Raw genomic sequence first — 13886 nt, 5'->3', positions numbered from 1 at the left:
ACAGTCTTGCCCTCACGTGTTTGTGCATGTTTGTTCCTATGAGAGTGTCTATATGATTGTGAGTTAAAAATAAGTTTCTTGGGGCACCTGGGTGGCTCAGTTGGTTAAACGTCCAATTTTGGCTAAGATCATGATCTCGAGGTCTGGTCCGTGAGTTCGAGCCCTGCCCCAGGCCTGGAGCCTGCTTCGGATTTTGTGTCTTCCTCTCTGTCTGCTCCTTCCCTGCTCATGCTCTGTCTCTCTCTGTCTCTCAAAATGAATAAACGTTAAAAAAAATTAAAAATAAGTTTCTTAACCTTTTCTATCCAGTGCTTTCAAATGAGACTTCTTAAAAAAAATTATTTAAATCTTTATTTTTGAGAGAGCGAGAGAGAGAGAGAGAGAGAGAGAGAAAGAGAGAGAAAGACACACAGTGTGAACAGGTGAGGAACAAAGAGAGAGGGAGATACAGAATCCAAAGCAGGCTCCAGGCTCTGAGCTGTCAGCACAGCCCGACATGGGTCTCAAACCCACAAACTGCAAGTTCATGACCTGAGCTGAAGTCAGACACTTAACTGCCTGAGCCACCCAGGCACCCCTCAAATGAGACTGTTTGATTGGGTAGTAATTAAAGATATCTACTTCAAAAACTTGTACATTTCTACGTTTTTGACAGTATTATGTAAGAAGCAAAAGAGCTTTGTTTTTGTGGTTTGTATTAAATCACATCAGATGTTATTGATTTTTAGGTTTCACCAGAGGCAGTTGATGAACCAAAGCCAAAGTGAAGAGCTGGCTCCTCTTGCTCCTGTTGAAACAAGAACACCCCTTGTACCTGAGCATTCAAGCCCTGTTCAAGATGGCCAGAGAGTCCAGGAAGGCGGTACGAAATTAACTGCTCTCTGATCCTTTTCTTCAAGTTGTTAGATCTGTTGCGTACCATAAAACAAAAAAGTATACATTCTCCTAATTTTTTGTTTGTTAAGTGAACATTTAGGTCTTATATTTTATATATGTATCTATACAGGCATACATGTAAAACTACTGTATTTTAAGGTGTTAATTTTTGTTTATTATTGTTTTTGTCGTTGGTATTATGTTTTAAGTATTTTATTACGTTTTAAATTTTAATTTCAGTATATTTAACATACAGTGTTATATTAGTTTCAGGTGTACAATATAGTGATGCAGCAATTCTGTACATTACTCAGTGCTCATCATGATAAACATATTCTTAATCCCCATCACCTATTTCACCCATCCCCCCACCCCCCTCCCCCACACCTCCCCTCTGGTAGCCATCAGTTTGTTCTCAATAGTTAAGAGTTTGTTTCTTGGTTTGTCTGTCTCTCTTTTCTTCCTTTGCTCATTTGTTTTGTTTCTAAAATTCCACATATGAGTGAAATCATATGATATTTGTCTTTCTCTGACTTAATTCACTTAGCATAATACTCTCTAGATCCATCCATGTTATTGAAAATAGCAAGATTTCATTCCTTATGATGGCTGAATGTTATTTCATTGTGTGTGTGTGTGTGTGTGTGTGTGTGTGTGTGTGTGTGTGTGTCACATCTTCTTTATTCAGTGCACACTTGAGCTGCTTCCATAATAGCACTACTGTAAATAATGCTGCAGTAAACATAGGGGTACATGTATCCCTTTGAATTAGTGTTTTTGCATTTTTGGGGTAAATACCAAGTAGTGAGATTTCTAGATCATAGGGTAGTTCTATTTTTAACTTTTTGAAGAACCTCCATAGTGTTTTCTATAGTGGCTACAGTTTGCATTCCCACCCACAGTGTACAAGGGTTCTTTTTTCTATACATCCTTGCCATCGCTTGTTTTTTTGTATTTTTGATTTTAGCCATTTTAGCAATTCTGAGAGGTGTGAAGTGATATCTCATTGTAGTTTTGATTTGCATTTCCCTGATGATGAGTGATATTGAGCATCTTTTCATGTGTCTGGCCATCTGGATGTCTCTTGGAGAAATGTCTGTTCATGTCTTCTGACCATTTTTAATTGGATTATTTGTTTTTTAGATGTTGAGTTGTATCAGTTCTTTATATATTTTGGATAGTAACCCTCTATTGGATATGTCACTTGCAAGTATCTTTTTTCATTCAGTAGGTTGCCTTTTTGTTTTGTTGATTGTTTCTTTCACTGTGCTTCAATTTTAATTCTTAAAAAACGTTCAGAGAAAAAACATTCAGAGTTGCCACCTTTTGTAGTGACCGGATACTTTGATTTTTCCCATGATTATTGCAAGAATTCATTTTCTTAAGTCTTTGATGTTTTAGGCATGTTGGAGGAAATCACTGAAGGCATTTTATTTACTATATTTTAGGGGTTAGATTTCATTACAAAGATAAAACTAAAAAAATACCTCTTTAAATATTTAGTGGTTTCAATGATATTTTGTTGATTCTTCTAGAACCCGTCATCCAAGTCAATTCTTGGGTTGGGACTAACAGTAATGATGATCAATTACATGCTGTTAAGAATAACTTTCCAGCCTCTGTACACACTACAAGATATTCCCGAAATGACCTGCACTTGGAAGACATACAGACAGATGAGGACAAGTTAAACTGTAGTCTTCTCTCTTCAGAGTCTACTTTTATGCCAGTTCCATCAGGACTCTCTCCAGTATCACCTATAGTTGAGCTGAGGCTGCAAGGCATTAACTTGGGCCTAGAAGATGATGGTGTTGCAGATGAGTCTTTGAAAGGGCTGGAAAACCAAGACTTCAGTAAGGAAGAAGAAAAGGCTTTTTGGACTGGAAGTGAGAATTCTGCTCAAACTACGGAAAGTGCTGTTAGTACAGAGGTAAATGAGGAAGGTGGGCTGTTACCTTGTCTGGAGCCAACAGTAACCAATGCTGTCTTGAAGGATGACACCCATAGTCTTATATCTTTTCCTGAGTCGGTTGGACACAATGTCTTCCATATGCTGCCAGACAGTGAAGAAACCGTATCTCAATCAGCTTCAGAGAAACTTCCCTGCGGAGTTTTAACCCAGAGACCTGTTGCTTTTGGACAAGATAAAGTTGCCCTGCAGAAATTGAATGAAGCAGCCACCAAACTTCAGGCCTCTTGGCGAGGCTTTTATACCAGGAACTATAACCCCCAAGCTAAAGATGTGCGTCATGAAATCCGGCTGCGTAGAATGCAGGAGCACATTGTTTGCTTAACTGAAGAAATAAGGAGGTGGGCCAAAAGTCCTTGTTTAGGTGCTGTTTTGTTGGTTTGGGAGTGTCGGAGTCTTAGAGTTGATTCAGAACATTGAACCATCGCTGCTGTGGTCAGGACACTTCATACCGTGTTGACACTCTTGGTTTCCTGATCTAGAACATATGGAAAGCATTTTGAAGACAAGCTGCCAAATGCATATGTCTCCATCTCTAGCTCAGCACTTAGTTCATTGATGCAGTATAGCAGTAAATGTTGAGTGATTACTTGTCTTAAAGATGTTTTTAAACTTTAGAAAGGTATAGAAAATGTAAAGGAACTGAATAAATATAGAAATGAGAAGATGAGAAAGTATACATAGAACCCAGTAAGTGAAGAGAGAATTAAGGAGTGAGGATTTAGAAGGGACTAAAATTCTGGGGCAATGGTAGGAATTATTCCTCACTTCTGGGGCTCACATGTTTTACTGACTGCCACCCAAGAGAATTAGGACTTCATAAATTTATTTTGAGTATTAGTATTGCCACTAGCAATATTTATTGATATTATCAGTTGGAAGAGGAGGAGGCAGTGAAAGACATTGAGAAGGGACACCCAGTGTGGTAGAAAAATAGGGAGAATGTGTGTCTCAGCGTTTAAAAAAAAATTTTTTTTTGAACATTTATTCATTTTTGAGAGACAGAGACAGAACATGAGTGGGGAAGGGGCAGAGAGAGAGGGAGACACAGAATCCGAAGCAGGCTTCAGGCTCTGAGCTGTCAGCACAGAGCCCGATGCAGGGCTCGAACTCACGAACTGCGAGATCATGACCTGAGCCCAAGTCGGGTGCTCAACCACCTGAGCCACCCAGGCACCCTGTGTGTCTCAGCTTTGATAGGGAGGTGTTTTAGGAGAGAAGAAAGGTGCCGTAGGGAGGACAGAGAATTTAGAAGCTGGAAGTTATTGGCGACTATACGGGGGGACCTTAGGGCTGTTCTTGAGTTTCATGATTTGCTAAACAGACTCACAGAACTCAGGAAAGCTATTCTATTCATGACTCTGGTGTATTACAGTGAGAGGGTACTGATTAAAGTCAGCAAAGAAAAAAGGTGTATAGGGCAGAGTCCCGGAGAGACCAGGCACAGCCTTCTAGTTGTCTTCTTCCAGTGGAGTAGTACAGATAGGGCTTGAATCTCATGGCAATGATGTGTGACAACACATATGAAGTATTGCCAACCAGGAAAGCTCACTGAAGCCCTGATATGCAGGGTTTTTATTGGGCATCAGTCACATAGCATTGAGTGCCTGTGTGACTAACCTTAATTACTTAGACCTTAGCCCCTTACATAAGGGCAGACTGCTACAGTGTCTGTATCAGGGCCACAGGTGAACAAAACAGGTATTCGCCTAAAAGCACATTGTTAGCATAAACTATCTGGTTTGGCCCCAAGGCCCACATATACAAAGATACTCTTATCAACAGGATATTTCGAAGGCTTGGATATTATTTCCCAGACCCAGTCAAGGCCGGTCTTATCTTTGGAATGTGTAGGGTTTGAAGATCCCAAGCTAGCTGAATTAACCCTTTCCTGCCCAGTGAATTTCCTAAGAGGAGCTTCAGTGACGAAGTGGAATCAGACAGTTTGGAATGGGTTGAATAGTGAATGAGAGGTGAAGAATGAGTGTAGCCAATTCTTTTGGAGTATGTTGCTTGAGGAAAAGAACAGAGGAGTTGTTGCTGGAGGAGAATCTGAAATTAAGGAAATTTCTATTTTATTTATTTAAAACAATATTTTAATGTTTATTTTTGAGAGAGAGAGAGAGAGAGACAGAGTGCGAGCAGGGGAGGGGCAGAGAGAGAGGGAGACACAGAATCTGAAGCAGGCTCCAGACTCTGAGCTGTCAGCACGAGAGCCCAACGCGTGTCTTGAACCCGTGAACCACAAAGTCATGACCTGAGCAGAAGTTGGACACTTAACCGACTGAGCCATCCAGGTGGGGAGGGGGCAGAGAAAGAGGGAGAAAGAGAATCCCAAGCATGTCCGCACTGTTAGTGTGAGCCTGATACAGGGCTTGAACTCACGAACTGTGAGATCATGACCTGAACTGAAATCAAGAGTCAGATGGTTAACCAACTGAGCCACCCAGACACGCCAGGAAAATTCTCTTTTAAAGAACCTAAAGCCCCTGGGTGGCTCAGTTGATTGAGCTTCTGACTCTTGATTTCGGCTCAGGTTATGATCCCATGATTGTGGGATTAAGTCCCACATTAGGCTCTGCACTGCGCGTGGAGTCTGCTTAAGACTCTCTCTCTCTCTCTCTCTCTCTCTCTCTCTCTCTGTCTCTCTTTCTCTCTTCCTCTGCCCCTTTCCCCCATTCTCTCTGTCTCAAGTAAATTTTATTTTATTTTTTTAAAAAAAATTTTTTTTTTTCTTTTTTTTTTTCAACGTTTTTATTTATTTTTGGGACAGAGAGAGACAGAGCATGAACGGGGGAGGGGCAGAGAGAGAGGGAGACACAGAATCAGAAACAGGCTCCAGGCTCTGAGCCATCAGCCCAGAGCCCGACGCGGGGCTCGAACTCACGGACCGCGAGATCGTGACCTGGCTGAAGTCGGACGCTTAACCGACTGCGCCACCCAGGCGCCCCATGTCTCAAGTAAATTTTAAAAAAAGATGGGAGATACAGAGCATGTTTATGTGTTGATGGAATGATTCAGTAAGTAGGGAAAAACGGATAATGCAGAGGAAGGAAAGGAGAAGTTGAAGTTCTTGGGGGTTGAAGTTCTTGAGAAGGTGAAAGAAGGATCTGTGCACAAGAAGAGGGAGTGGCCTGAGCTAGGAGCAGGAGCAGGAGCAGGTAAGGTGGTAGGTTTGATACTGGGGGACAGGAAGTCCTGTCTAATGGATGCCACTTCTTTTTCGGTGATATAGAAGACAGGCTCAACATTTGAAAATGAGAGAGTTGTGAGGTATTCATCTTAAAAGTGAACTTACAAGGAGAATGGAGGATTATCAGACAATGTGAGGAAAAAGAGTGGAAGACAGTAGGTCAGGTTGTATGATTTTCATCAGTAGCTCTCAGCTGTTTTCTTCTGATTTGGGCATGGTTAATTTGGTTCTGCCAGGAATGGGTTTTTTTCCAGGTGAATATGATAGGGGAGAGAGACAAAGGAGCTGAAGATATTTGGGAGGGGATGCTTATAATGGTGGATCTTGGGATTTAAACAAGGTAAAAGGAGAGCCAGGAGGAGGTGGGGGTCGCTAATGTGGAGGTCTGGATGAAGGCTGTATGTCCAGATTGTCGTAGGGGGAACAAGAGCCAGTGGGCTGGGAGGAAAGGAGGTAGTGGTTTGTGTGGGTGCTTGAGATCGTTTTTAAAATGACTGGGTCTCTAGTGAGACTGTGAGAATGAATGACGTGGGGTGGATTATTATGAGGGACAGCGTCCATGTGAGTGCTGAGGTCTCCAGAAATGATGATAGGAATGGAGCTGAGAGACACTCGCTCTGAGACTTTCGTGAATGGGGGCAGATAATGGGAGGCCTGTATGTGAAAAGAGTTTGGGGGAACTTAGTAGGATGGCAGGAGTTCTTCAAGGAGGAAGGCAAAGAATGTTTGTCGACAGTAGTGAGAAGCTATCTTCTGACCCTGATGTATGGATGTATAGCTTCCACTTTTTTTTTTTTTTAAGTGGGCTCCCTGTACAACATGTGGCTTGAACTCACAGCCCCAAGATCAAGAGTCGCATGCTCTACCAACTAGGCCAGCCAGGTGCCCTAAAATAACTTCCACTTGAGAGGGCTACAGTGCCCTCAGCAATATGTCTGATTCAGTCAAGGAAAATTTCACAGAAGAGGTTGAGAAATTAAGGGAGTTGACTGATTACAATTGAGGAGTCCCAGATGGCACAGGAGAAGGACTTGGGGGGGCTAGAAAAAGTGGTGACATTCTGGAAGTTAATGGACAACTAAGGGAGCCTTAGCTTGGTGACAGGCCTATGGAGAGGGCAGCAGTGAGCCCAGATTAATACTTTAATGAATAAGGGGAAGTGATGGAAGGGCAGCTCTGTTGATAATGGCAAGGAATATGTCAGGGGCGGGCACACAGGGACTGAATTTGATGGGATTAGTCCTACTAATAATCTCTTAGAAGAGGGCTGTCAAGCTGTGATCCTAATCCTCAGTTGCTCTGAGGCTTTGAGCAAGTACTCCTTGCTGCAGGCTCCGTGTCTTTGGTGTTCTTGGCTGGGAAATAACAGCCAGATAAAGGGCCGTTGAATATTTTGTTTTATTTTTATTCATTGGCAATACTTTGTGGAACCAGTATCATCTGAATTTCAGTTATATTCATTTGGCTTCTACACTGAGTCATACTTTAAAACTAGTTTCAGTTTAGATACTCTAAAAGTAGAAAGGGCTGTTACTAGATTATTGTCTTGACAGCACAAGTGTTTATTAGTTGTAACAACAGGCGCAAGTCAAAGCACCCTTCGTTGTGTCAGTAATGGATTTTGAATTATTGTAGATTAAGAAAAGAAAGAGATGAAGAACGCATTAAAAAATTTGTGCAAGAGGAGGCTGTCAGATTCCTTTGGAACCAGGTAAACCCATTCCTGCTGATTTACCTAATGTATGAACAAAGAAACATTCTGGATTTATGGAGATAATCATAGAGTATTCAGGCATATTAAGCACTTCTTCTAAAGGTTGAGGATATGGTCTGTGTTCTTTGCCACTAACTCTGAACCAGGCCAGTGAATTTCGTTAACATTTTATTTAATCTCAAGAAAAATATTTTCATAATTTTGGTCACAAAGATAAACCATAAAGATGAAGGAAAGCACTAAATTGAGGGATGTTGTCATAATTTCCACTAAGGAGAAAAAACCCAATTGGAAGTTTTATGTAGTTGTCTTTCTTGTTTTATCTTTTGGGAATATTTGAATATAAGGTGGCTAAAATGGTATATGATGGCTACAATATGCATGTCCTAAAAAGAATGCATGACTTCTTTTTTTTTTTTTTTTAATTTTTTTTTTTTTCCAACGTTTATTTATTTTTGGGACAGAGAGAGACAGAGCATGAACGGGGGAGGGGCAGAGAGAGAGGGAGACACAGAATCGGAAACAGGCTCCAGGCTCTGAGCCATCAGCCCAGAGCCTGACGCGGGGCTCGAACTCACGGACTGCGAGATCGTGACCTGGCTGAAGTCGGATGCTTAACCGACTGCGCCACCCAGGCGCCCCAAGAATGCATGACTTCTTAGGAAAGAGAGTTTGAATCCTGTAATAATAGCACACATCAGAGATAGTTCAGACAATCAGTTTTACTGTTATTTTATCTCATCAAATATTTTTTTTAATGTTTATTTATTTTTGAGAGAGGGAGTGTGCACGCATAGGGGAGGGGCAGAGAGAGAGAGGGAGACAGAGGAGCCAAAGCCCAGGCTCCAGGCTTTGTGCTGACGGAAGAGAGCCCGATGCAGGGCTCAAACTCACAAACTGTGAGATCATGACCTGAGCCAAGTCAGACACTTAACTGACTAAGCCACCTAGGTGCCCTTTTCATGAAATATTTCTTAATGATAATTTCTTGAAAACATTTTTATAAATGAGTTTGTTATAATAGGATTTTGCCTACAAAATTAAGAAATAGTTACTAATTTCTAAGGTTTTATAATTACTAATAGTAGGGGAGCTGTTAAATAAATTATCGAATAACAACATCATGGAACATTATGAAACAGTTAAACAGAATAAGGTAAGGGTATGAACTGATGACCTGGAAAGATCTCCAGAATAACATTGTTCAGTGAAAAACAGCAAGTTGCAGAACTTAAGGTTCTGCTTGATTTTAAAAACATCGTGTGTATTTAAAAATACATAGTAAAAGGTCTGGAAGGACACACATCACACTGCTCTCAGTGATTACCTTAGAGGGTGGTCAAAGGGAAACTAAAAAATTCATAATTGCTTTCTTGTTGCAGATTTAACTGTAAAATTTTGAGATTTTAATTATAATATAAAAATGTAAAGGTCATGTTATCAAGTGCCCGGGATATTTTTAGGTATTTTAGAGTTGTATATGCTATATATTGTTAGATAATGTTTAAAAACTCTTACCTTAAATGGATATCTACAATGAGATTTTTATTTTAGAGAATCTACTTATAATAGGCTCTAATCTGTCTTATTCAATAGACTTCAGTTCATACTCAGCACATTATTTACCCCTTAGTCATGTGCTGTTGTGCTTCTGATAGTTCTTCCAGTAGCAACAAGAGAATTGCTTTGGCCCATCCTAACTCTCCTGGTGAGGACCTTCTGTTACCAAGGATGTGCACCACTTGTGCCAGCCTGCTTTAGGCTGGGAGTGCTATGGAAGGGGTAAGGGGAGTCAGGCCATTTCTAACTCAAGTTCTGCCATCTGCCATTTATCACCTTCATGAGTATTGGGAAGAAAGCTTAAAGAACATTGTAAAACAGGCGTGACTTTTATTTTATAATAAAACTATATCCTTTGGTTTGTAGGTAAGGTCTCTACAAGCTTGGCAGCAGATGATGGATCAGCGTCTAAGTTCCTGGCGTACTGATGTTCCTCCTGTATCAAGTACTCTAGTGCCATGTAAGCCTCCGTTACTCACCCAAAGTCAGGAGCCCTCTTCTGATCAAAATCCTGACTGGTTTATTGCGCCTGATGAGGCTCCTCAAGAGAAATCCTTACCAGAATTTCCAGACTCTGGTTTTCATTCTTCCCTAACAGAGCATGTTCACTGTTTGCAGGATTCTTTGGATTTTGAAAAAAGTTCCACAGAAGGCAGTGAAAGTTCCATAATGGGGAATTCCATTGACACAGTCAAATACGGCAAAGAGTCTGATGTAGGGGATGTTAGCGATGAACATGGTGAATGGAGTAAGGAGAGTTTAAACAACGAGCAGGATAATAGTCTACTTGAGCAGTATTTAACTTCAGTTCAACAGCTAGAAGATGCTGAGGAGAGGACAAATTTGGAGGAAGGCACAGGAGATAGTAAGCTTCATATTGCTCCTTCCCCTGAAAAGTTAGATGCCTTGTCTGACCGCACTTCTGTAGATGATTCTCATGGCATATCTCCTGCTTTGCAAGATGAAATCAGCCAGGCACCAGAAAATTGTAAATTAAATGCTGAAGTTCAAGGGCAACAGTCAGACTGTGAGTCTGCATTTCAGGTACTGCATGTTGGTATTACTGTGTAGCATGTGTGGTTGCTTGGGAAGCAGAAATCTACTTTTACCATTTTCACTTGCCCCTTTTTTTTTTTTTTGAAGGGGACTATCATCCCCATTTTGTTACTATTTGTATAGAATTTGTATTCTTGTCTCATGTTTTCCATATTCTAGATACTGAGCTGACTCTTTGTTTTGATTTTGTGAGCTCTTAGTTGTAATCTATCAAACAATATTTATATTGAAAGCTATGTGCACTTTATTTCCCAACAACTGAATTGCATCAACAGTGTTCCTGTTTTTCAATGTACTCATTGCCTTTCAAAAACAAACTAGAATATCTTCAAGAAAATAGAACAATTTACCTTAAAGGTATAAATAAGAGAATTTAGATTTTTCTGTATGTCAGGAGATTAATTATGTAGTAAGGAATACAGTTTGTTAAAGTGAATATAAATGAACTCCAGAAATTTTCCAGCCTCCTTGGAATAAGAACATATATTTCTAAGCCTTTCCCCTTTCCCTCCCTTATGAGTCAAGGAAAGCCTTCTTATCAGCAAATAGGGAGAAAAAGTAAGATTAGAGGATTTTTCAGAGGAAAACAAATTGTCTCATGGAAAACTTTAATGTCATGTATTAGTTTTAACATATGAAGCAAAGTGTTCCATCTAGCATTAAAATCAAGCTTATTTAAAGAGACAATACAAGAATTTTCTCTTAGATATGAAGAGAGCAGATGCTAGGTTCCATTCACTTGGAATAATATCATAGCAGACATTGTCTTTTCATTCATTGCTTTTTTACCCTACAGATAACCATTTCTGTGCCAACATACTATGTTCATCTTCTCTGATCCTGCTTTATATTTGCTTATGTATTTCAGCAGAAGGTCCATGGCCATTTACTTCATTTTTTGGCCTCTGCCTCATAGTGAAGAACATTTAAAACAGTATTAGTGATAGAATATGAATGACTTTTTTTAAAGGACTATTTTCTAAACAAATTTCTGAAAAAGTGCCACATTTGGAAGACAGTTTAATGGTGGCTAAGAAAAAATAAACCTCACTTGTTTCTTGTTAAGAAGAATATAGATCAGTAGCTTCAGGAAGAGATGATAATATTGTGTTTGAGTGTTATAGATGGATGCATTTGCAAATCAAGGAAGTTTGGTATTTTAATCTTTGAGAATGTTAAAGTATCCTTGAACTACACTATCTGATTTCCCCCGATCTCTGGACATACAACTATTTAAAACTATGGCAATACTTAAGTGTTCTCTAAATTTAGGTGCTAAATATCAAAATTCATTTTTCTGTTACAGTCACTAGATCTCCTTCTTTGAAGTTATATAAAATAATAACTTCTGATCCTTCACGAATAAAGTCAGGGATCACATGTTATACTTTGTTGATAGTTAGGAACATTTCTCCAGTGTGGGTAAAATGTATTTTTCTCTGTTTATAAATATGTAGCACTCAGGTTGAGAAGACTTGTATTTCATTCTCAGAAATCCAGAATCTTTTGAAAAGGAAATATTTTCTGTCTCTTCTAAATCAGTCATCTTACATTGAAAATTTTCCCTAGTGAAGCATGTGTAACATTGAATGCATGTTAATAAAAATAGAATTTTTTACTTTTTGAATAATGCTAATTATCTTTTATGAGTGATTTTGAATTTCTTCTTAAATATACCCTATTTTTCTATTTTTACAGTTAAGTGCCTCATTTGCTGCCCATAGTTAGACACAGAAAAACCAACTTGCACTGCACTAATACTAAAGTGCTGTTCATGGAAAATTAATTTCTCATAAAAGTTCCTGAAATGTCATAGTTCAGTATTGCCTACGTAGGTTTCTGCTGACAACTTTTGCCCCTTTTCTGAGAAATGGCAAAACACACCTAAATTCATTTGAACATCAGCATTTGTCAGCAAGATTTCCTTTTTTACCTTTCCCTTGTTTTTCTAGCCCATAAATAGCATTAGTGTACTTTTATTTTAAACTTGGCAGATTATGATAAGGCTTAATGTTTTGCTCTTCATTTGATAGAACTTTACTAGTGTTTTGAAGTGCAAGAATATTAAGTAGACCCCTACCTTTACTGTACAGATCATTTTGGATGTAGATAGAATGAAAATGATGTAAATTAGAATGCAAGAAAACTGTGGCATAGACTTAATATATTTTAATAGGTTTTACAGTGTAATTTAAAATACCTTATGTAAGATATTTGATGTTATCTCTATGGGCAGTGCATTGGTCTGGCTAGAGAGAATGGGTCTAGTAAAGTTTGGGAAGTTGAACTTTAACATGGTCTTTGTGTTTTTTCTTATAGGAGATTAGTTTAGCTGTGCTACTTTAGTTCGTATCCATTTTCTTGCTGTATGGAAAATTCAGTATATCAATGAGCTATTCTTCTAGAAACATAGAATCCTACCATGTGAAAATTGGAAGGAATTTTAGAGATTATCTGTTCTAATCTCTTTGTTTTAAAGATGAAACTAAGGCACAGAAAAGTTAAGTAACTTGCTTGATGTTATAGCTAGTTAGTTGTAATAAACTGAAAACTTAAGAATTACTGTATTCCAAAATTTATCATACACTATTAATTTTACATTTAGTAAGTCCGTAGGAAAATCTTTTTGAAAGACAAAAAAACCCCAAACTTCTAACAGGGCTTGAACTCTACCACTTGAAGCAAAATTGCTCATAGAAAAAGGCTAAGTCATTAAGAACTCTTAAGTAAATTTTCTCCAAGAAATGTGATTTTTAAAAAAAATTTTTTTTTTCAACGTTTATTTATTTTTGGGACAGAGAGAGACAGAGCATGAACGGGGGAGGGGCAGAGAGAGAGAGAGGGAGACACAGAATCGGAAACAGGCTCCAGGCTCTGAGCCATCAGCCCAGAGCCTGACGCGGGGCTCGAACTCCCGGACCGCGAGATCGTGACCTGGCTGAAGTCGGACGCTTAACCGACTGCGCCACCCAGGCGCCCCTCCAAGAAATGTGATTTAATTTAAATGGTTTTTAAATGTTTTATTTATTTTTTTTGAGGAACAGAGCATGAGTGGGGGAGGGGCAGAGGAGAGGGGACAGAGCATCGAAGCAGGCTCCGTGCTGACCTCAGCGAGCCACCCAGGTGCCCCTAATTTAAATAGTTTTTAAAGATCAGTCATAGAAATTAAAAATTTTGAAGAACAATTGCATCTTGGAGTACATTTATTTCATGGAAAAATATGACAGGTTGCGGAGATATCTAAGATTTTCTAGTGAGATCCTGAGTTTGTTTATATTTCATCTTCAGTTTTACAGAACAACAGATGTCAGAGTTTTAAAATGTCCCATCATGATAATTGATATAAACACAATATAGTTTGGTTTTATAAGCTTAAATATGAAAGGCCTCATAATATGCATGTTTTAGGGAAATATTTAACCCCACACTTGTTTGCATATATGGAAATAACTTTATTCTTAAATAATGTGGGTACCATTCTTGAGTGTGGATTTTTCTATTATTTTTGTTTTGGGTTA

General features: G+C 39.1%; 1 protein-coding gene across 2 annotated transcripts in view; it reads left to right on the top strand.

Annotated features, from left to right (window-relative positions):
- CEP97 (centrosomal protein 97) overlaps positions 1 to 12661 on the top strand; it is a 28643-nt gene extending 15982 nt beyond the window's left edge. Inside the window, exons 8-11 of one of the 2 annotated variants that reach the window (XM_086675553.1) lie at positions 729 to 859; positions 2412 to 3186; positions 7674 to 7749; positions 9679 to 12661. In XM_086675553.1, the coding sequence (XP_086531679.1) occupies positions 729 to 859; positions 2412 to 3186; positions 7674 to 7749; positions 9679 to 10383 (1687 nt within the window). In that variant the 3' untranslated portion in view covers positions 10384 to 12661. Of the gene's footprint in view, positions 1 to 728; positions 863 to 2411; positions 3187 to 7673; positions 7750 to 9678 lie in introns of both variants that reach the window. The other variant, XM_025913863.2, reaches the window with a different exon arrangement.
- Positions 12662 to 13886: the final 1225 nt, after the last annotated feature.

This window comes from Puma concolor, chromosome C2, assembly GCF_028749965.1.
Source record: "Puma concolor isolate L17-30 chromosome C2, mPumCon1.1.hap2, whole genome shotgun sequence".
NCBI classification, from domain to species: domain Eukaryota; kingdom Metazoa; phylum Chordata; class Mammalia; order Carnivora; family Felidae; genus Puma; species Puma concolor.
Note: the sequence above shows the minus strand (reverse complement) of the source record. Positions and strands in the feature narration are given on the sequence as shown.